The following is a 24,676-nucleotide window of genomic DNA, read 5'->3' as shown; positions in this document are numbered from 1 at the left end:
ATGTCTTTGCAAATGCTCAGCTCTTAAAGATACAGTCTGCTTTAACAATTTTCTTTTGAGGTTTAGAGCTTGAAATAATGTAAATTTCATGCCAACATGAAACCTTGGCAATTGTCTGGTAGCTTCCATGAGTTGAACATTGACTTGGCCATTAAAGGCTGACATATTATTACCTGGAAAATTGGCAAAGGAACATGACACTGTCTTAAGATTGATTTTGATTGGCTAGAACAGCGTAGTGATTATCACATTTTCAAATCACTCTGTAATTGAAAAATATGCCAGAAGAAATAGTTTATATTTGAAAAATATATTCTACTGGAATAATCATAATGGTTGTTTTATTATGGTATATGTAAAATATAAATAATTGTAATCGTAGGAACCACAGGCATCAGGCGAAGAATTGGAATGTCCTAAATTGAAGTCAAAGGTGTCCCTGATACACATAAAAAGGCTAGAAAACCTCCGTTTAATTCAGAATCGTCTGATTTTGACAAATTTTTATGACTGGATGGACTTTTTAGATGTACCTTGGCTTATACTTCTAAATTACAGTAGGTCACTGTCTTTAAATTGTCATGAAGCTATTATAATCTTCAATAATTTCCTCTGTAGATTTCAAGTTTCATAATAATAAAATTGAGCATATCCTATCAACACTAAAAGCTTCATCTGTGCCAACAGTTTGGTAGTTCAATGATTTCATATGCAAATAGCTTATTCTTTGATTATTTCTAAATTGTGCCTTTTAAATATGATACTCATAGCATTATATTTCCAGGCCCCTTTTTTATATTTTTTTCTTTACAGATTCCCTTCCATATTCTTTGAACTTAAGTTTCTTTATTTGGTTATTTGTTTACTTAGTAAACCTTGAAAGAACATGTCAGGTCTAGGTTTGATAGTGTGTTGAATTTGACATTTTGTATATCTTTGACAAGTGTAATTTAAGACTACTACCAATTTAACCTCATGATATTTTGGTCTGTCAAGTTGAATTGAAAATTAGACTCAGATTAGTTTTTATACGCCCACATTGAAATGTGGACGTATATTGCTGTTGCCCCCGTTCGTCAGTCTACATTTGTTGTATGCATGATAGAGGCTACAGTTTTTATCTGATCTTGAATCTTGGTTTGTATATATTGATTAGATCTCAGTCAAGTTCGAAATTGGAATTAATCGGATGAACGGTTTCAGAGTTATTGCCCTTGACTTAGTAAAAATGCGTTAAATTTGACTTGTATGCACGATAAAGGCTGCAATTTTTATCTGTTCTTGATGAAACTTAGTATGCATGTATATATTGATGAGATCTCGGTCAAGTTCGAAATTGGTAATAATCGGATGAACGATTTTAGAGTTATTGCCCATGACTTAGGAAAACACGTATGTATGCATGCTAAAGGCTGCAATTTTTATCCGATCTTGATGAAACTTAGTATGCTTGTATATATTGATGAGATTTCGGTCGAAATTGGTAATAATCGGATGAACAGTTTCAGAGTTATTGCCCTTGACATAGTAAAATTGCGTTAAAATTGCCTTGTATGACCAATGAACGCTACAGTTTTTATCCGATATTGATGAAACTTAGTATACATGTATATATTGATGAGATATCGGTCAAGTTTGAATTTTGTCATAATCAGATGAATGGTTTTTGAGTTATTACCCTTGATTGTGTCAAAATCCTACAAATTTGGCTTGTAGTCATGATAATATTTGGCTCGTGAAAACTCTAGAAGGCAAATATTCAATCTTCTTACTGGATTTTGACAAAACTTGGTTTTATTATTCAGTCCCGTGTTGAAGATTGAATATTTGCCTTTTAGAGTTTCCACGAGCCAAAAATTAAACATGTTTTCAAGAACAAGGGCAATAACTAATACTCAATATTATTCAGTATCGCTCTAAAGAGTTCAAAAGAAGTGTATGACTGAAGGTTGAATATTTCATACTGGTGATTATTACTGTACTGCTAAATATTTTTATTCCAAATAAAAGCTGCCAGTGGGCGTATATTACCTTGCCTGGCAAACTATCTTTAGGGTTCAATGTCAAATTAATAGTGACACCTCTAATAGACTAATATTGGACAAATTGTGAGCAATTATTCTTGTAATTTCAAAGTTCCATCATTGTTAATGCATGAAATAAGAAGTAAATATTGACAGTAACTAATGGTGTTTTTTTTATTGATTTATTTTCTATGATGTATTGTAGATAGACAAGTAACAGATTAATATGGCAGTCAATGTATACAGTACCAATGCTACAGCAGAAAATCTAAGTCGTCATGATATATTAAAATGGGTGAATGATTCTTTGGAAACAAATTACTCTAAAATAGAAGAATTATGTTCAGGTTAGTCAAATTTTAATTATGGTGCCATAGTATGGTACTGGTATAAGAAATTCAAATTTCTTAGGGTTTTTTTACAAACATGTTCAAAAGAATTCATCTCATGCTGTTTAGATGCGTGATGGATATAATTGAAGTATTCTTATCAAACTGGTAGGAAGAAGATGTCTTGTAATGAGGATGGTCCCTGGTAAAAAGTCTCAACTCCTATTTCATTGAATGATTGTCTTCAAAGTATGAATGTGAACAAACATTTGATTCCATCTCTATTACAGGAGCTGCATACTGCCAGTTTATGGATCTATTATTTCCAGGTAAGATTTCCTATATCTGTGAATGCACAATGTTGGCAAGAAGTCAGAAAATTACTGACTCTATATTTTGGTCTCAGTATAGTTATTTAGGTCAGACAGTTGAAAGTCCAAAGAACTAAACACAATTTTATGGGGAGATCAATTCCTGTAACCCTTAATCACAAAACTGAAAGTGATACTACATCTTAAAATGAACATAAAATTTAATTCTCAAGAATGGTCAATATGAGTATATATTCATCAGTGAACTTACCTGGTGTCATAAAGTTATAACAGAATCCCTGTAAAATCTCGAAAATTGGAAAATTCATAAAACTAAGTAATTACTGAAAATGCTTAGTCTTGATATTAAGCATTTTTCAATAGTTAATTGCATATTTATGAATAATTATTAAGTTTTAGATTTATCAGATTATATTAGGATCCTGTTATGTTATTTATGACACCAGGTATATCTACTGATGAAAATATGCTCTTATTGGCCAAGTTTAAAATTCTTAAATTTTATGTTCATTCTAAGACGCAGTATCCCTTTAAGTGAAAGATGATTTTAGTGGCATAAGAAGTCACTGATTTTGCAGTTTGCAAAAAATAAACATCAGAAGAAAGTTATTGCTGAATATGACATAAAAGCTTAATTTAATTATTCTGCCCATAGTTATGAAAATAAAACATTCCAAAAATATGTCCAAATCTCTTTATAAGTCCTTTATAATATCAAGTGCAATTAAATTTTTAAGCTTATTTATCATGCATAAGTAATTTTGGGTCATTTGGATGCCATTTATAATTTGATCTTTATGACATTGTGTGTACATTGGAGCTAAATTTGTAATCTGGGTACATCACAAGTTACCGAGAAACGTAGAATTATGTGAAATTCTTATCGAATTAGATAAAATTTGGAATGTGATACAAAAAGTATGAAGGTAATATTCAAGATAAGTTTTGCTTCTGTATCTGTACCAATTTGACCTTTTCTTGTGCTGGCCCAGACTGATTGTGCAGCTGCTTGTTTTATTATTGTTTATTGTTTTATGTAAAAGAATCAATGTTAACTGTATGGTATGTTCTTTTTTATAGGATGATAAATGGTGGTCCACAATACATCTTATATTAATTTGATTTTCAGGTTTTAACATTTCTTTGTGTACATTCATCTTAAATATGTTTCAGGTTGTATTCTAATGAAAAAAATTAAGTTCAACACAAAACTTGAACATGAATCCATTGCTAATTTCAAGGCACTGCAAAACTCCTTCAAGAAATGTAGTGTGGATAAGGTGAGGCTGAAGATTATCAGATGAAAGACAACAAGGGACTGCAGTTTACATTAATTCACTCGCTATTCTTACTAACTAGCATGCACCCTGACCACCTGCTTGCTTAATTGTTCGTGCTTGCTTTGTTGTTTTATGTTGTTTATGTGTTAGACTACACTTTTGCCCAATTAGTTGGAATTTTGAGCTGCATATTGAGATTCACACTTTCATAATTATTTATTTCATATGAAGGGATTTGTTCAACTTTTGTTAAAATTATAATTCTTCCAACAATGAATATCTAAGCTTACATAAATTAGAATTATATCATCGATGCAGGATTGGTTTTGCCTGGTATCTGGTATTTAACTAATTAGTTGATTCAAAGATAATCCTTATGTCATATCACAAGTTTGTCTTTATTTATCTTAAGATAAAACCCAATTCAGGACTTCATTCTATCAAAAGAAAACAACCAGTGTAATCTATATATTGGTACATCTGGTAATGATTTAAGCAATACTATTTTAAAACATGATTAAATTAAAGATACTAAGATAACTTGCCATATGTAAGACTATCAAAAGATAGAATTTAAGATATATATGTGCAGCTGAAAATTTCAACTTACTTAATAACATATTTGCACAATTTGCATATACTTGGTTTGCAGATGGTTATATTGTAATGATATGGTCACTGTTATTATTGTTTTGATTGCAGCAGGTTATTTATTAATATGGTAATTTTTCTCCAGGTCATTACTAATTATTTACTAATATGTTGATTGTTGAATGGTTTCAGGTCTCTTGGAAAACTCTTGACACAGACACAGATACATACAAATTTTCAAATTGGAATTGCAATTAGTTTGTTCTTTATTGCAGACTCCATTCCTTTGAGGAAAATCAAATTTAACACAAAATTAGAATATGAGTATATTACCAATTTCAAGTTCCTTCAAGCTAGTTTCACACGGCTGGGGGTAGATAAGGTAGGTGGCTAGCTGGAGCCATTTACAAGACATTTGGTGTCGTACATCATCATTTTATCAATTTCAAGGCTTTATTTTAATAGACTAAAAAAAGCTGATTTCTACAAATTAAGAATTTCTTTGAAGTGCTATGTAATAAATGAGAAAACATCTGTATTTAGGTAATCTCAATTTGATTCATTATGATTTACAGACAGAATTGATTTAAAACAATAAGATAATCCTGTAACAATTGATTTCAAATTTTTCACTTTTACTTTACTGAGCTTTTCTGTTTATAAAAGTATTATAACAAAATAGATAATAAATATGAATACCAGTATATGAAAATACTAAGTATAGTTAAGTATTTTCTTATCATATCTAATAGTTAAAATACTATTTAATATTTTCATAAAATCATGTCTAATAATGTTATAATTTTATAGAGGTAACTTCTAATCGTATCTAATATATTAAATATTATTAGCATATTATATATATAGAGGTTATTATGTCTAACATTTAAAAATGTTTTTGCAATTTTGTCTCTTAATAGTAATACTAAGATATTTATTTTTCTAATTATGTCTAATATTTTAAATACATGTATCTGCTTTTAATTTTTTATATTTTGTCTGACATATTTCTGAGAGGTTATTTTCTGATTATGTCTTAAGTCAAGACTCTTGACACCAAAAAGTACACTGCTAAGCTGTAAAGCACCAAACCGACCAAGTAGGAAACCAATAAACATGAATGTAAAGTTTTTTACAATAACATCATTAATGCAGTTTGTGGAAATCACCTTTTAAGTTTCATGTATTATAGGACTCATACAACATTGTAAATTTACAATGCTATTGAAAATTTTCTTTTGAAATTTATCTTCTGGGTCTCAGTTGTTTAAACTCAAATTTTTATATGGGCATATATGGTACTGATTTTTAAAATCTCATCTGCATGAATATCTTTTTTAGGGCTGAGTGATTTATCATTTAATTCTTTTCTTACTTAAAACTGTAATCATTTCATTTTTGTGTTGGGCTTGCTAATAAGATTTATACCTGTGCTCTAAGATTGAGAGGGTTGAATGAGGAATCCAGGTCAGATACAAGAATTAAAGTAAACAATCATTCAGCACTTGAAGTGAAAATCAATTTCCCAAAACATACAAAATGAAATTATTATTCACTTAGTCTACAGTTTTCATTTGATACATTAAACAATTATTGTAGCTACATATCATAAAAACAATTATTGTAGCTACATATCATAAAAACAATTGTTGTAGCTACATATCATAAAAACAATTGTTGTAGCTGCATATCATAAAAACAATTATTGTAGCTGTATATCATAAAAACAATTATTGTAGCTACACATCATCAACACTATTATTGTACCTTTATATCATAAAAACAAGTATTGTACCATTATATCATAAAAACAATTATTGTAGCTTTATATTATGAAAACAATTATTGTAGCTACATATCATAAAAACAATTATTGTAGCTACATATTATGTAAACAATTATTGTAGCTACACATGAAAACAAGTATTGTACCATTATATCATAAAAACAATTATTGTAGCTACATATCACGAAAACAATTATTGTAGCTTTATGTCATAAAAACAATTATTGTAGCTACATATCATGTAAACAATTGTAGCTAGTTATGAAAACAATTATTGTAGCTAATTATGAAAACAATTATTGTAGCTAATTTTCATGAAAACAATTATTGTAGCTAATTATCCTGAAAACAATTATTGTAGCTACATATCACGAAAACAATTATTGTAGCTATATATAAAAGCAATTACTCTAGCTATATATCATAAGAACAATTATTGTAGCTACATATAAAAACAATTATTGTAGCTAAATATAAAAACAAGTACTGTAGCTACATATCATAAAAACAATTATTGTAGATACATATCATAAAATCAATTACTGTAGCTACATACCATAAAAACAATACTGTAGCTACATATAAAAACAATTATTGTAGCTACATATCATTAAAATAGTTATACATATATAGATACATATATAAATAGTAGCTACATATAAAGAAGAGCCCAACCAAATGACTTTGAGAGAAACAACATTTTATGTCTTGCTGCACATTTTTTCCTCAATGGAAACAAAGTCAGCATGATCTTTTACTTTAACATTGATTTATTTTAAATAAAAGTGTCTCAAAATGGTTGCCATCAAAGTTGTGGATCACTCGTCAGAATGAAAATTTGTTATCTAGTAACAAAAACAATTAGATATGCAAGTTATATAAAGTGCAGACTGTTATTTCATCTGTGAATATCTGCATGGTACAATGTAACGTTGCTGGAGTAGCAATTATTTAGACTCCTATACCCTTGTGAAATTTGTTTTTTTTTTTATCTCATTGAAGTATATAGTTGGCTTTGATTCACAATTAGTTTAAAATGATTACATGTTAGAAACATGCTTGATTCTCAAATATAAATTATTTTGATGAAAAATATCTAATTTGGAACACAACTTCTCAGAATTAATCTTGTAAATCTTTTGAAGAGAATCCTGCATTTTCATGATACCTTTTGTTTATAGCAAGCTTGTTGTAGTACACTTTTTTATTTTGCATGATTTTCACCTTTTACTTCTCTTATTATTCATTTCATTATTTAACCTCACTGTTTATGAAAATTGCCTTTTGTAGAAAACTAGACTCACTTGCAGACTTAACCCTTAAAATGGATTGGGAGGTGGTAAAAAACATTCTAGATTACAATGAAAATATCAGGAAAAAGAAGGAGTGAACTTTTAATCTAGTTTGATCATTTGAAATATTTCAAGGTTCCATAAAAGCATTTGGACTGAAATGTAGTAGTTATGCTCTGTACTGTTGCAGTCAATTTGTTATATTTGCAGCTTACCTAACGTAGGCATGTTTCTGAATTTTTGAGCCTGGTAGAAAAATTCCAAAATGTCTTTGTCTCTAATGTTGAAATAATAATAAACACATATAGTTATTTCTTGGTTTCAGGTGATTCCTGTTGAAAGATTAGTGAAAGGAAAATTTCAAGATAATTTTGAATTTGTCCAGTGGTTTAAAAAGTTTTTCGATGCAAATTATTCAGGTCAAGAATATGATCCATTATCTTCAAGGAGTGGGCAAGCTGTAGGAGCTCCAGCGAAAACAACAGCATTTAATAAACCCCCTAAAACTACACCACCCACTAGAGGTCAGTAGACAATCCAGTTGAAAATCTCCTGAAACATGTAATATCTATTACACTCATCCCTTATGTGGATACCAAAATACTTTTATAGAGACAGCAAGTTTAATAAGAAAAATGTATTCCCCAAATTATGTATAACAGATATATTGTCATTAGTTGGATTATCACAGTGGATATGACTATCAGTTAACAGATTGTAATCAAGAATTGTAACAGTTATTCAGAGTATAGGTAGAAGCTTATGACTCAAATTTCCAGTATGAAATTCTTTGATCACATAATATTATTTTGGAAATCATAAGTTGACCAAATTTATTTTAGCTGTATCAAAGCCCTCAACTAAACCTTCACCTAAAGCTTCAGTACAAAGAATACAAAATCATGATCATGGTGATGTAGTGAATGAAGAATTAAAAGCTGAGGTGAGTTTATTGTGTAAATGTTTCTTGGTAAAAATTTCTTTCATTGCCTGCAGTAGCCTAAAATTGGGGTAGAAAGGGTGTAACACTTTTCAATGTCATAATATTTCTCTATATCTTATTTTACGTATATTGCCATCACCCCTGTCCATCGGTCTGTCAACATTTTATGTGAACACAATAGAGACTACAGATTTCAACTGATTATAATGAAATTTCATGTGATCATTTATATTGATGAGATCCTGATCAAGTTCGAATATGACGATATTTCGATGAACAGTTTTTTTGTTATTGCGATTGACTTAGGAAAAACGCGTCAAATTTTGTTTGTGAACACAATAGAGACTACAGTTTTGAACTGATTTTAATGAAATTTGGTGTGATCATTTATATTGAGATCCTGATCAAGTTCAAATTTGACGATTTTCAATGAACAGTTTTTGAGTTCTTGTCCTCTTTGACTTAGATAAAATGCTTCAAAATTTGTTCATAAACACAATAGAGACAACAGATTTCATGTAATTTTTATGGTGAATGAAATGAAATGAATGGAGTTTTACTTCGTTTTATTCATATTGATGAGATTTTGTAAATTTAGAATTTTCAACGATTTCACACTTCATATTAGAGCTGTGTGATTTAATAAAATCTTTAATATGAGAAAATTCGTACTTTAGTCACTAAAAACTGTTTTATCATTTCTGACAGCTGCTAGTGGGCGTATGTTACCTTGCCTGGCAAGCTATCTTTTCTATTGCAGATTTCACAGTTAACTATTGAAAAAGAAGGTTTAGAAAAGGAGAGAGATTTTTATTTTGGTAAATTAAGAGATATCGAAGTTTTGTGCCAAGAAAATGAAGGTGTTTCCCCAATTGATAAAATTATGGAAATTTTGTATGCTACAGAGGTAATCTGATGATTTTGAAATAAAATACTGATTAGTATCTACTTTCTTAGTTTAGAAAAACAATTTCGAATTGTCTATTAACTGTTTCAATGAGTATAATGTAGCTATTATGAAAACGCTTTTAGTCTGTGTTTATACGCCCACATTATAATGTTAGTCCCTCCGTCCACAATTGGCTTGTGAACACAATAGAGACTACAGTTTTTTATACGCCCACATGAATATGTCGCCCCTGTCCGTCGGTCTGTCCGTCCGTCAACATTTCTTGTGAGCACTATATAGACTACAGTTTTCATCTGATTTTGATAAAACTTGGTGTGATGCTTTGGATTGATAAGATCTCGGTCAAGTTTGAATTTGACGCATTTTTGATGAACGGTTTTTGAGTTATTGCCCTTGATTTTGTAAAAACACGTCAAAATTTGTTAAAAATAGTTTGTGAGCAGGATTGAAGCTACAGTTTTCAACAGATTCTGATGAAACTTGGTGTGATCATTGGAATTTATAAGATCTCGGACAAGTTCTAACTAGAGATATTTTTGATGAACATTTTTTGAGTTATTGCCCTTGACTTTGTAAACACGCGTCAAAAGTTGTTTTTTGCCCTTGATTAGAGCTGTGTGATTTAATTGTTTGTTGTATTTGGGTTATTGATATTGATTTTAAAAAATTTTGTGGAATTATTCAGCATAAATAATTTCTTCAATATGAGAAAATTCGTACTTTAGTCACTAAAGACTGTTTTATTATTTCTGACAGCTGCCAGTGGGCGTATGTTACCTTGCAACGCAAGCTATCTTTTGAGTTATTGCTCTTGACTTTGTAAACACGCGTCAAAAGTTGTTTATTGCCCTTGATTAGAGCTGTGTGATTTAATTGATATTTGGGTTATTGATAAATTATTGATTTTAAAAACTTTTGTGGAATTATTCAGCATAAATAATTTCTTCAATATGAGAAAATTCGTACTTTAGTCACTAAAGACTGTTTTATTATTTCTGAATTATTCAGCATAAATAACTGGCATATATATATATGTAATTGAATTCAAACTAATAAAATTTCTTCAATATGAGAAAATTCGTACTTTAGTCACTAGTCACTGTTTTATTATTTCTGACAGCTGCCAGTGGGCGTATGTTACCTTGCATCGCAAGCTATCTTGAGTTATTACCCTTGACTTAGGAAAAACGTGTCAAAATTTGTTTGTGAACACAATAGAGACTACAGTTTTCACTCGATTTAAATTTGAATTTAGCGTGATCATTTATCATGATGAGATCTCATTGGATATTGGATATTGGATATTAGTAATAATCGGATGAACAGTTGCAGAGTTGTTGCCCTTGTCTTAGTAAAAATGTGTTAAATTTGGCTTGTATGCACGATAAAGGCTGCAATTTTTTCCGATCTTGATGAAACTTGCATGTATATATTTATGAGATCTCGGTCAAGTTCGAAATTGGTAATAATGGTTTCGGAGTTATTGCCTTTGATTTAGTAAAACGAGTCAAATTTGGCTTGTAGGCACACTAGAGACAACAGTTTTTATCTGATCTTAATGAAACTTAATATGCATGTATATCTTGATTAGATCTCGATCAAGTTCAAAATTGGTGATAATTGGATGGCTGGTTTCAGAGTTATTGCCCTTGATTTAGTAAAAACGTGTCAAATTTGGCTTGTAGGAACAATAGAGACTACAATTTTTATCTGATCTTGATGAAACTTGGTATACATATTAATGAGATCTTGTTAATAATCGGATGAACAGTTTCAGAGTTATTGCCCTTGTGTGTACAGTAATGAGACATTGTTCATGTTTGAATTTGATGATAATTTGATAACTGTTTCAGGTTTTTGCCTTGACTTATAGATTATTTGAAAATTCATTATTAAGCCACTTAATATTTTGTTATGCTCAGTTCACACCAACGGCGCTTTGATGGCGCTTTAAAGCGGCGTTCAAAGCGGTACCAAAGCGTAACAAAGCTCGATTAAAGCGCCAGGTTCGTAATAGATCGTTGGAAAGGTTTGAGCAAAGCTGGATATTTGGCAAAGTGCCAAAATTTTTTAAACTGTTTAAAATTTTTGGGTGCTCTGTCACGAATTGATTAAAGCGCCGAGAACGTATCAAAGCTTAACAAAGTTCAGCAAAGCTCGACTCAAAGCGTAGGAAAGCTTAACAGAGCTTTATTCAAAGCGGGGACCGCAATCTTCACGGTCTGTCACCACTTGATCAAGAGCGGCATGAAATCGGCAATTTTGAAATTTTCCAATGCGTAATAGAGCTTAACAATGCACAGAGCTTGATAATCGTATCAGAGCGTGATAAAGCTTATCAAAGCGTGATTTAAAGCGAAACAAGGCCTGATCAAATCGGGAAATAATTCGTCCCCAAAGCGTAACCAATTCGTATCAGAGCATTTGAAAAGTAAACAAAAAATGATGGCGCTTTGTTCGCCGATTTAAAATTCGCCGTAGGTGTGGACTAGGCATTATCATTTCTGACAGCTAGTAGTGGGCGTATGTTACCTTGCCTGGCAAGCTATCTTTGAGTTATTGCCCTTGACTTAGAAAAAATGCATCAAAATTTGTTGGCAGTTTATGTCCAAAATTTATGAAATTAGATTTTTGGTATGATTTGACACAGATTGGCGACTGCCTTTGATATACTGAAAATTTATCAGGTTAGTGGGCGTATTTTGCTAGGCAACCACTTATATGGTTTTGTCTAAGGAAGGAACTGCTTTCTTGTTACATTTGGAAACTTTGCATGCAATGTTATCATTGTTCTAAAATAGGAATGCAAGGCTGTTTAAACTGAGAGAATAAGATTAGTATTGTTATTTCAGGATGGTTTTGCTCCACCAGAAGATGCAGCTGAAGAAGAAGAACAAGAAGAATATTAGTTGTCTTACTAGCGCTAGTTTACTAAAAATGAAAAAAAAAAAAAAAAAAAAAAAAAAAATGAAGAGACAAAGATCTTTGTGTGATATTCTAATCGGCTCACTACCAAGACATTTTAATGAGCTCAGATAAAGGTGTAAAAATAACATATTTGATGTCTGAGTTTCATCACAGTAATGTGTAATATAGTTGAACAAATTCTAGTGAGGCAGTTTTCTGTATGATGTCATCTCTTAGTGCTTCTGTTCATTGCCTTTATTGTCATTATTTTTATTGTTACAAAATCACAGCTCTCTTTGTCTTTTTCTTGAAAGACACTGCCAAGATTGTCCTCAGAAATGATGTAATATGTGACTTAGGGCTGCAACGATTCACCGTTGAATCGATGAACTGCGATTCGTTCCTTCTTATCGATGCATTGCGGAAGAAAAAAATAATCGCGATACATCGGCCACTTTAGGAATCGTTGCAGCCCTAGCTACACTAAAAGTCACTTATCTGATGGCGTTTCCCTTCAGGTCTCTTTATACCAATTTGTTTTTCTTTTCTTTTGTGTTTTGGAGAGATCATTCTAATCTACTATTTTATTTATCTTACATTTCCATGTTTTGTCTGCTGAAATGACTGTTATTTATGCCAATTTTTATGATTTACGCAAAGTTTTATGGCACAATGTAGATAGCAATTGTATGCAGATTTTCAATGTGTTACACCTTTAATTTGATTAAAATAAAATGTCTGTCGTAGAATATAAACAAAATTACTTTTAGTATAAAGTATGCAATAAATCTGAAATTTTACTTTCAACTATGAATTTCATCTTTGAATAACTCTCTGTAAAATATAAATATACTGATATAAATAAAGCATGTATCATATGTATCTTACTATACTTTGCAAAATCTTTCTTATTTTTATCTTCCAATCCTTATCATTATCATATAATATGCATGGTTTCACTAGAAAAAGACTACAATATTCAAATGGTTCGGGAAATATGACTGTTTCTAGCATTGAACTATTCATAGATGGTGCCAATATCCAGTAAAAAAACTACGGAGGCCAAGTATCCTATACCAGTATAACTTTACTTAAAGATGTGAAATAATACTCAATTTATTCCATTTATATACCGGTATGTATTTCCAGTTGTCAGCTTATAATTTTGAAACCTTCAACCTTCCCTTCTGTAACTTAATTTTATCCTTATCTATAGACCTGGTCCTGATCTGATTACTTTTGAAGTTTTGAGAATATTCATCAAAATTAACTCCAAAATTTTCACAGACTACCTTTGTTGTATTTGGTGAATTGTTGCATGCATGATCATTATTATAAACATTTATGTTGATCAATATTTTCTTTGTTCTGATTTTAACGTGTCTCATTTCTGTTCCTTTGAGAATTAATCTTTGGTAAATTTTGAAATAGTTTAAAGGAATATAGCCATCTAATCAATTGCTTAATTGTTGTTAAAGCTCAATTTCAGCCTTCTGTATCATTTTTCAGAAAAAAATGTGACAAATGATATGCATACAATCAATAAAAATAAGTAATGTCAGAAATGACAAATGACATAATTGCTGGGGTGTTACAATCAAGTGATGTTTCCAATTGATTTTCATTCTGAAAAGTGAATTTGATAACTGAATTTGAGATGTATGTATTGCAATAACTGAAACAAATCCTTTATAATACATCAAAATAAAATGATTTTTTCCTGTTGCTGGCACATTGTTCTATTACTACATTATTATAAATATTAATAAACATTATTAATCTTTATACCTGGTGTTATAATTCAGTAATTCAGTAAATCAATATTTATTTTATTACAATATTCTGAAAGATTGTTTGCTTTTGATATTTTAAAATAGAACAAAGTCTTTTTTCAATGTGAGGTACTAAGAATATCACTGAGAATTGATGATACGCTGCTTCCCATATCTTTGATTAAGTCTTGTAGGCTATGAGTTGGAGGTTCATGAAAATGGACTAATGTGTCGCAGTTGGAGCTCAAATCAACAGCTGCTTCATTTTCAGGCATTGTACTTTGAGCTCCATCTATCTCTGCGTTCCCTAAGAGATCCTCGAGCAGTTCACTGTAGAAATCTTCAGAAGCTGCTCCACTGTTACTTAAAATTGGACTGACTTCCACTTCTCCTTTACGAAATTGTGGTGGTTGTACATCTTGACATTTACCATCTGAAGGTGTATGGGTTCTATTTCTTGATTGAATTGAATTTGACATTTCTTCAGCTGTCTCATGTGCTGTCCCAGTCCCAGCAACTCTGGTCTCACCCATCAACTCAGCAATGAAATCATCATAATTATCTTCAGAAGTGTTAATACTTGGCTTTTCCCTATCTTTTACATTTTTTTGAAAGGTGTTTTGACTATCTATTTGGGTTGTATTTTGAGAGTTTGGAAAATTTGAACCCTCTGATTTCTCATGATCAGAAGATTTGTACTGAATGATATCTCTTTTATAAAAGTCGCCTTCAAACAGCACATCCAAATCAAACATGTCTTTTTCATTTGGCCTTTCTGATTTCTGTATACCAGTCTCCATGGGTTTTGCAGTGCCGAGAAGAAAATCTTCAAAATCATCTTCGATATCAACAGGGAGTGCAAAATCGGGTTGACTGGAGGATTCATTAGTCGACATTCTGTCAAAACCTTTGATTGAATCTTGACCAGTTTCATTTACAGGGATGTTCTCCGGCTGCTCAGGAAATGGCATTCTTGAAGGCATCACTTCACTTTCAATTATAGGAAACAGGTCCTCAACATTATTTTCAAGCTGCTCAACTGCAGCTTTTATAGACGGTTTAGGTTGTATTGTATCTTCACGTGACTCTTTCCGTGTAAGACCAAGTAGGTCATGCTCACCAAACGCTGGCGTGTCTAATTTTTCTGGCATTGACACTTGGATTTCATCTTTATTCTTACTACCATCTGTTATCATTGAACGCTCTCCATGACTTCCAAGATCCTCTTGGGAAGATTGTCCACTGTAATCAGATTCCGAATATGTTTGTTGTAAATACGCGTTGACTGGGTTATATGATGCATGATTGGTTCCAGTTAGCTGAAAGTATGTTCCGCCATACTCATTTTCAGGAACATAACTTGGAGTAATAGGCATTGGTTGGTTGTAAGTGACATACTGGGGAATATATTGGTATTCTGGTTGGGCAATCGGTGGATAAAAGTATTGCTGTTGATAAGCAGTATGCATTGGATTCATACCACCCACTCCTCCTACCATTGATTGAACTAAATAGGAATTACCATCAAAAGTGGATGCACCAGCTGCTACATGGTTCAACATTCCTGCAAGTTGAGATGTTTTGTGGTGTTTGTGACCATGCTGTGTTCGAACTTTTATCTTGGAAGGGGCGGGAATAATAATTTGCTTAGAAGCATCATCAAATTTATGCGCAACCCTTTTGGCATACATAATTTTGTCCATATTTTGACTTCTTTCTGCAGTTTCTAAGGTTTCCAAAGGTTTATGTGTATTTGTAGAAGAGTTCAATCCAGAAGGATCATCGACATCTTCCATTATCACGTGAACCCTGTTGGAAATTAATTTCCTTTTATCTTGGTTTTCAAACTCAGAGTTTTCTCTGATGGGAATGATAAACCTGTCTCTATTGGCAGTATTAGCATGGTACTGATTATTGAATAGCCTCTTGTCAAAAGGATCTTTCTTTTCTCCAGTTTGCCTATCATTGTACTGCCTTGAGTGAAACATCTCTCTGCACCCTGATTGATTTTGAGGCTCTCTCTCCCTTAGACGTGAATTAATGTATGGCTTAAAGGCCGAAGAAAGATCGCGTCTTGTACCAGGCAAATAATTATACATTTCTGATGGACCAGGTTTAAGATGTTCACTTTCAAATTCTTCCATTGATTCAGGTCTTGCGTGGATCGGTATTGGCGTTTGGATGCCTTGTTCAATAGGTAGAAATTCCTCTAAATATGTCCTGCTGATAAGCGATGGTTCCTTCTCTTGTGGAAACTGTAAAGTCCTGTGGCCTTCTGGAAGATATTGGTATCGAGCTTGTGGTTCTGTTCTAAAATGGATTGCTTGAGGATCGTTGTATACTGTACCTTGATTCTGAAGCTTGCTGTTTGGTGATGATGTGAAATTTTGAACATATTGTTGACAGGTTGGAATAGGTACCTGAGGTTCTTCTTGGTGCGGTTCAGGGGATCTGTTTTCAAGGAATGGCCTTTTTCTACCTTGCCTTAGCATACTTTGGTCGTAAGGATCATATATGACGCGGGGTGCTTCTTTATGATGAGTTTGCCCATTTAAACTATTTGGTAACTGCTTTTGTCTTATATAATCATTTTGACGAGAATAGCTACTTGATGGCTGATTCTGATAAATATATTGATGGTTTGGTAATGATGGATATCTGCCACCTTGTGGATTGATCTGCTGCATTGGTGGGTTTTGGTAACCGTAGTCCATCTGAGTATTGCATTGTCTAACGACACGGTGAGTATCGCAATTCCCACCTAAAAAGTATAGCACATGTACTCAAATCGTTTATGTTTAAGACTTTACCATTCTCTTGTGGCGATTTACCTGGACAGAAAATGAAATGAAATTGAGTTTTAAGTCCCATTATCTATAATACTGCAGATTAGTTTTATGAAGGCAGATCGGCGACAGCCAGAGATGAGTTTTCATTAATTTCTTAATTTTATATTTTTAACTATATACTTACCTCTTTGCATGGACACGATGTTTCAACTCTCGTCACATATTTTGTTTATCAGGGTCCATGTTTACACTGGTTCAACGTAAATCCGACTATCCATCCTATTGTGACGTTAATTCATTGTAACTTTGGTAGTCTTGTATTAACGTTCTTTTCCAATTGCTAAAAACTAAAGCTAGTTTTTCGGGCAAAAATTTCACAACTAGGTTAGAAATTCGGGCAATTTTAGCTATTCGCCCCCGCTCGGAAGTAAACCTAATATAAATTAGGCTATTTAATTCATGATCATTTTTATTCGCCCACGTGAAATGAAGGGCGTATATTGCCATCACCCATGTCCGTCCGTCGGTCCGTCCACAATTGCTCGTAAACACTCTACAACAGGCCTGTGCAATCTTTCCGCAACGGCGGGCCACATTTGGGGGATGCGAGTAGGCTGTGGGCCACGTAACCGTCCATAAATGGATCATAGAATTAACAATGAGAAACATGCAATTTTTTCAAGTCATTTATTCAATAACGTATTTCAATGTGCATTGCAAATAGCAGACATATTTGACGTAAAATCACTGTTTCACAGACCTCGTTAACGATTTGATTGGTTAGATTCATTTGGACGTCATACTTTGATATAACAGAGCTGATATAACGGGTTTCGATATCAGAATAGGCAGTGATAATCTGCGAGCCACACCGACAGTGACAAGAGCAAAGAAGCATTTGGTCGCAGGCCGTATTTCCTTCAAATTTTACATGACACCGCGGGCCACATGAAATCATCTCGCGGGCCGCAGTTGACCCGCAGGTTGCACAGGCCTGCTCTACAAGACACAATTTTTGACGGATTGTGACAAAAAAAGGATGAACCCTATTGAAAATCAGAAGATCGAAAAATATTTAGTATGAGTTAATGCCCTTGTTCTTGAAAATGCGTTCAATTTGTAGCTCGAAAACACTCATAGGAGTTATTGACTTCGTTCTTGAAAACGCTTCAAATTTTAGCTCTAAACACTAAAAGGCACGATTCTTGTCGGATTTTGACAAAACTTGGTTTTATTATTCGGTCCCGCGCTGAATGTTGAATATTTGCCTCCTAGAGTTTTCACGAGCTAAATATTGCACATGTTTTCAAGAACAAGGGAAATAACCCTTACTCAGTATTATTCAGTATTGCCCCAAAGAGTTGAAAAGAAGTGTATGACTAAAGGTTGAATATTTCATACTGGTGATTGTAACTGTACTGCCAAATATTTTTATTCAGAATCAAATCAAAGCTGCCAGTGGGTGTATATTACCTTGCCTGACAAGCTATCTTTTAGATTACAGTCCAACGATGTTATGAACATAATACAGACTATGGTTTTATCTGATTTTACTGAAATTTGGTGTGATGATTTATGATCTTTGTCGAGACAATTTTTCGATGAACGGTTTGGGATTAATACCCTTGACTTCGTGAAAACGTGTACAAATTTGTGAGCACAATTAAGACTATAGCCTTAAGTCGATTTTAATGAATCTTGTGTGACCATTTATAATGATAAGAACTTGATCAAGTTTTATTTGACGTTTTCCGATTAATGTTTTTTTGCAACTATTGCCCATGACATTGTAAAAATACGTCAAAATTTGTTTGTGAACACAATAGAGACTACAATTTTTATCATTAGAATGAATTTTGGTTTGATCATTTACAATGATGAGATCAAGGTCAAGTTCGAATTTGACAATTTTTCGATTAACAGTTTTTGAGTTGGCTAGCTATCTTAAATGGTTGCATGGGATCTTAAAATAGATTGGACAGTGACAAGGTCTATAAGTCTCACTCGAAAGTATATAGTTGAAAGGATGTAGGAAATTTGGTTACTGGAAATAGGGTCACATTAATACAGATACATGTACTGTATTTTGATCACATTAATACACGCACAGAGTATTTTGGTCACAGTAATACGGGCACAAGGTATTTTGGTCACAGTATTACGGGTACTAGGTATTTTGGCCACGGTGATACGGGCACAAGCTATTTTGGTCACAGTAATAAGGGCACCAGTTAATTTGGTTATAGTAAGAAGGAAACACGGTAATTCGGTCACATTCATGAGGGCACAAGGTCTAGAAACTGAGCCATCTCGGGTCGTCAAGCACAAGCGGTATATTACCGAACCATCCATTCCAGAGGTGAACGCTCATACCACTAGGCTACCTGTGTCATGCCTTACTGCCAATTAATTAGACTCTTTTACATTAACCTTTTAATTGCCGAACCTCTGTTCAGTAATAAACATCTATTTAAAACTCGTGCCGTTTCTACAGGTATAATAAATAAAAACAGGTACATAAAAGTTCAGCTGCCATGGTCAATAATAGTCATTTTATTATTTCTGTAAATTTTACTTCACTTCTCGAAAATCTCTACAACATACCCAACCTACCTACCTGGTTCCCGGATATTAAGGGTGATAAATGTAACTGTGACCAATTTACACTTTATACTATGCCTTTATTACTATGACTAAATACTTCCTGCCCACATTACTTTGACCAAAAAAACGTTGTGCCCGTATTACTATGACCAAAAAAAACCTTGTGCCCGTATTACTGTGACCAAAAAAACCTTGTGCCCGTATTACTGTGACCAAAAAACTTTGTGCCCGTATTACTGTGAACAAAATACCTTGTACCTGTATTACTGTGACCAAAATACCTTGTACCTGTATTACTGTGAACAAAATACCTTGTACCTGTATTACTTTGACCAAAATACCTGGTGCCAATATTACTAAGACCAAAATACCTTGTGCCTGTATTACTAAGACCAAAATACCTTGTGCCCGTATTACTGTGACCAAAATACCTTGTGCCTGTAATACTGTGACCAAAATACCTTGTACCTGTATTACTGTGACCAAAATACCTCGTGCCTGTATTACTAAGACCAAAATACCTTGTGCCTGTATTACTGTGACCAAAATACCTTGTACCTGTATTACTGTGACCAAAATGCCTCGTGCCTGTATTACTTAGACCAAAATGTGAAAATACCTTGTGCCTGTATTACTGTGACCAAAATACCTTGTACCTGTATTACTGTGACCAAAATACTTTGTACCTGTATTACTGTGACCAAAATACCTAGTACTTGTATTACTGTGACCAAAATACCTTGTACCTGTATTACTGTGACCAAAATACCTTGTACCTGCATTACTGTGACCGTAATACCTTGTGCCTGTATTACATGTGACCAAAATACCTTGTACCTGTATTACTGTGACCAAAATACCTTGTACCTGTATTACATGTGACCAAAATCTTGTGCCGAATTTTTGTGACCATATTTCCGGTGACCATATTTCCGGTGACCAAATTTCCTGTGACCAAGTTACTGTGCACCCTTGAGATATGAGGGAAACTTGTGGTTTTTGAGATAATGACAGAAACCATGGAGATTTGATGGTAAATGAAAATCGTGCAACTAAATGCCAAAGTTTCCTCTATACAAAAGCATGATAAAAATATATAAAATTAGAATTTTTCAAATGAGTTTTAATGTTTCCTTTTGGACCATTGTTCACGGACATGTTTTCCTACTTTTAATTTTTGTTTCTTGCGTCTTTTTACACCACCATCACTTTTAGGTATATTCTTCATTTTCTTGTCTTTCCTATCCCTTTTTAATTTCATTTTAATAAACTTTTTCTTTTTCTTATCTGGTTTTTCTGCTTCTTCCCCAAGAATTTTTTTCTTTAAATCCTGAACAACCTTGAGCTGATGATCCAAGCTTTGAGTTTGAGAAATTGTTTCGTGTTCAATACCTTTAGAGGTATTTGATGGTTTTTCAAGGATGATATTTTTAAAAGCTAAATAAAGTAAAGGTACACCTTTGGTATCACGAGATTTCCTGGATAATTCTGGATCCTGAAATAAAAATAACAGAATTATCTTATACTGTTAAATCATGACATCTCCTATTTCCTAAGGAGACATGTTGAACTATGTTTCTCAATTAGCAGCGCTCTTCATTTTTGCCACATTAGCACTTGAAACAGGTTCAACATTCAAAGATAGCTTGCCAGGCAAGGTAACATACGCCCACTACCAGCTGTCAGAAATGATAACAAAGTCTGTAGTGGTTATGTGAAAAATGTAGTCTCTATTAGGCCTACAAGCCAAATTAGACACAATGAATTAATTCAAGGGCCATGACTCCAAAACCATTTCATCCAATTTGAACCATTTTTGAACTTGAGATCTCATCAATATATACATGCATACCAAGTTTCATTGAGAATAGATAAAAACTGCACTCTGTATCATGGCTACAAGCAAAATTTGAAGCGTTTTTACTAAGTCAAGGGCAATAACTCTAAAACCATTCATCTGATTATGACCAAATTCAAACTTGACTGAGACCTTATCAATATATACATGCTTACCAAGTTTCATCAAGATCAGATAAAAATTGCATCCTTTTTCCTATACTAAGTCAAGGGCCATAACTCTGAAACCGTTCATTCGATTATTTCCAATTTCGAACTTGACTAAGATCTCAACAATTTATACATGCATACTAAGTTTCATAAAGATCAGATAAAAATTGCAGCCTTTATCATGCATACAAGCCAAATTTAACGCGTTTTTACTAAGTCAAGGGCAATAACTCTGAAACCGTTCATCCGATTAATTCCAATTTCGAACTTGACCAAGATCTCAAAATTATATACATGCATACTAAGTGTCATCAAGATCAGATAAAAATTGCAGCCTTTACAATGCATACAAGCCAAATTTTACACGTTTTTACTAAGTCAAGGGCAATTACTCTGAAACCGTTCATCCGATTATTACGAACTTCGAACTTGACCGAGATCTCATTAATATAGACATGAAGGGGCGACGGCAATATACGTCCACATTTCCATGTGGGCGCATACAAATAGAGTAAAATAACACAGATTTAGCTTCAGTCTGGGATGTCTATATTTTTTCAAATGCAAGGCTCCCAATTTTGATATAATAGACAGGTCTAGTTTTAACATAAAATAAGCAGTGATTGATGTTCTCTTTGTGATTTTTTAATTATAAAAAGAGCATATGATATCAATAATTACCTGAGTTGCTATAAAGTATTTCTTTTTATTTCCCTGTTTTATTAATGAATAAAGACATTGTGCGGCAGCAACTGGTTGTTTATGTGAACACTGACGTAAATTATACTGGGATAGCACCTTTAATGGACCATATAATAACGATCCTAAAATGTACAAGATAATCTGCCAGGCAAGGTAACATACGCCCACTAACAGCTGTCAGAGTGAAACTGTTCATCTGATTTTTACCAATTTCTAAGTTGACTGAGATCTCATCAATATATAAATATGCATACCAAGTTTCATCAAAATTTGATAAAAACTGTAGACTCTTATTGTGGCTGAAAACCAAATTTGACGTTTACATATACATGCATACCTAGTTTCATCAAGATCGAATAGAAACTGTAGTCTCTATCATGCCTACAAGCCAAGACTTTTACATTTTCACTAAATCAAGTGCAATAACTCTTAAACCTTTCATCCAATTGTTACCAATTTTAAACTCGACTGAGATGAGATATCAATATATGATGCATGAATACCTAATGGCATCCAGATCGAATAATCACTGTATTCTCTACTGTGCCTACAAACTAAATTTGATGCGTTTTTACAAAGTCAGGGGCAATAACTCTGAAACTGTTCATCTGATTATAACCAATTTTGTGCTCCTCTAAGATATACATGCCATAGCAATATACGTCCAAATTTCCATGTGGGTTTAAAAATTATTATACATAAGCTTTGGTATTTAAATCAAAATAACATATACAGAATTAGGAACTCCAAGTGATAATTAAGATGAGAAGGGTAAATTTAGGCACACCAAAATCTGCTAACAATTAACAAGAGTCATATGTTGAAAGTCACCCCATTAAAGGAATCAGACTGTGCTCTTACTCTTTGATGATGAAGATCAACTTTTCAGAATCAAACAATGACTTAAATGATGGCAGATTAGCTCAACTTTAACAAACTGAGAAGCCACTGAAATTCAAAATGAAATATCTAGTAATTATTTGAATTAAAATGGTGCAAATAATATTCAAAATAATTATATTACCAAAAGCTTTGCATTCTTCTAAGACACATGGTGTGGTCATCAATGTCATATCAGAATCTAAATACTTTGGTAACTGTTCCATTATATTTACTTTAGCTGCTAAACATGCTTTACAAAATGTTCCATCTACCAAAACTTTATAGGGCGACTTAATCTCATATGTGTTCTTGTAGTAGTTGAGAATCTTATAAGCCGTCTTTTGTCTCTTTATTTTCATTTTACTTTACTAATTCTTAAAACAGATGACTCTGAAATAAATTGAATATCAGAGGCTATGATCTTTCACATTCTTTATCTGAAATGGTAACAGTATTACCTTATATCAGTAATAACTTATATCACATGTTCATAACCGTTTTTGTCACCCAATTCGATTAGCTAGTACGATTTGCAGTGGCTCACAAATGTGATACCAGTGATTAGGCAATATGGCTGACTGCACTATCAAGAAATGAAGGTTATCTATTAATATTAGCCAATGACATCTATTCTTTGACATCTAATATAAGCTTAGACAACATTGATATTAGCCAATAGTATAAATTACCAATGACGTCACACCTAATCGAATGCCTAACCACCAACTGGGAAGGTTAGGTCGATTAGCCTAATCAGTTAAGGTAAACTTTCTCACAAATGTACAAAATAGCTAATCTACCTAATCAAATCGTGCGACAAAACGACTCATGTATCGCATGAACTAGCCAACAAACAAAGCCAAATTATATCATCGTAATAATCAAGTAGGAGCCCTAGACCTAATAGGCCTAGTTTAATGGTGAAAATTACCAATTAGTAATGATATAGGTTTATGAACAGTGACATAACAGACACTAATCCCAACCTCACCTATGACAACATAGCACTCAGGGAAACAGGCTACCATCGGTATTGAAATTGAAATAAAATAAAGCAATGACAAAGTGGTAGATAGCTACACCATCAAACATGCGGTGTGTGTTAAACTCTAGGCTACTCTACCTATCTGACAACACTTTAAATCTCGCTAATTGCACTGATTAGATGAAAGATGATATCTTTGCCCGGATAAAATCAAATGATTTTGTAATAAATGTGTTTTTTAGAAGGTGCAGAGAATGAAAGCAGTCTGTTTTGAAGTTTGGCGGTGTACCGAAAAGTAGCAACTGAACATTTTAATGGAGATCACGTGGTTTATTAGTACGAAATATTCGCCATTGCTAATTCTCATAACAACCTCGTATTTTGATCTGTGGAAATTGATTGATTTGTAACAAAAAGATAAATATATTCACAAATATAGACAAACAAACCCGACTCCTTCTTACTACGACTGTTATATAATCCTAGACAACAGTCATCCTAATTGACCTACTTTTTTTACTTTCTTCCGGTTTGTCACTTC

General features: G+C 32.9%; 3 protein-coding genes across 3 annotated transcripts; 1 reads left to right on the top strand and 2 right to left on the bottom strand.

The window, feature by feature from the left end:
* Positions 1-2,250: 2,250 nt before the first annotated feature.
* Positions 2,251-12,396, top strand: LOTGIDRAFT_177133 (hypothetical protein; the record flags this gene model as incomplete). The annotated part of the gene is made up of 7 exons (XM_009045607.1): positions 2,251-2,371; positions 2,644-2,682; positions 4,832-4,938; positions 7,960-8,158; positions 8,573-8,577; positions 9,338-9,484; positions 12,340-12,396. The coding sequence occupies 7 exons, from the start codon at positions 2,251-2,253 to the stop codon at positions 12,394-12,396; spliced, it is 675 nt and encodes a 224-aa protein (XP_009043855.1).
* Positions 12,397-14,204: 1,808 nt separating this feature from the next.
* Positions 14,205-17,037, bottom strand: LOTGIDRAFT_227939 (hypothetical protein; the record flags this gene model as incomplete). The annotated part of the gene is made up of 2 exons (XM_009045606.1): positions 14,205-16,927; positions 16,998-17,037. 2 exons carry the CDS (start codon positions 17,035-17,037, stop codon positions 14,286-14,288), a joined length of 2,682 nt encoding a protein of 893 aa, XP_009043854.1. The 3' UTR covers positions 14,205-14,285.
* Positions 17,038-20,682: 3,645 nt separating this feature from the next.
* LOTGIDRAFT_208313 (hypothetical protein) lies at positions 20,683-24,638 on the bottom strand (the record flags this gene model as incomplete). The annotated part of the gene is made up of 4 exons (XM_009045605.1): positions 24,509-24,638; positions 23,293-23,540; positions 22,248-22,390; positions 20,683-21,054 (listed from the first exon to the last, which is right to left on the bottom strand). Exons 2-4 carry the CDS (start codon positions 23,507-23,509, stop codon positions 20,683-20,685), a joined length of 732 nt encoding a protein of 243 aa, XP_009043853.1. The 5' UTR covers positions 23,510-23,540; positions 24,509-24,638.
* Between the last annotated feature and the right edge of the window lie 38 nt (positions 24,639-24,676).

Source organism: Lottia gigantea, assembly GCF_000327385.1.
Source record: "Lottia gigantea unplaced genomic scaffold LOTGIsca_1, whole genome shotgun sequence".
Lineage (NCBI taxonomy): Eukaryota > Metazoa > Mollusca > Gastropoda > Lottiidae > Lottia > Lottia gigantea.
The sequence above is the reverse complement of the archived record's forward strand: the minus strand, read 5'-3'. Positions and strand labels throughout refer to the sequence as shown.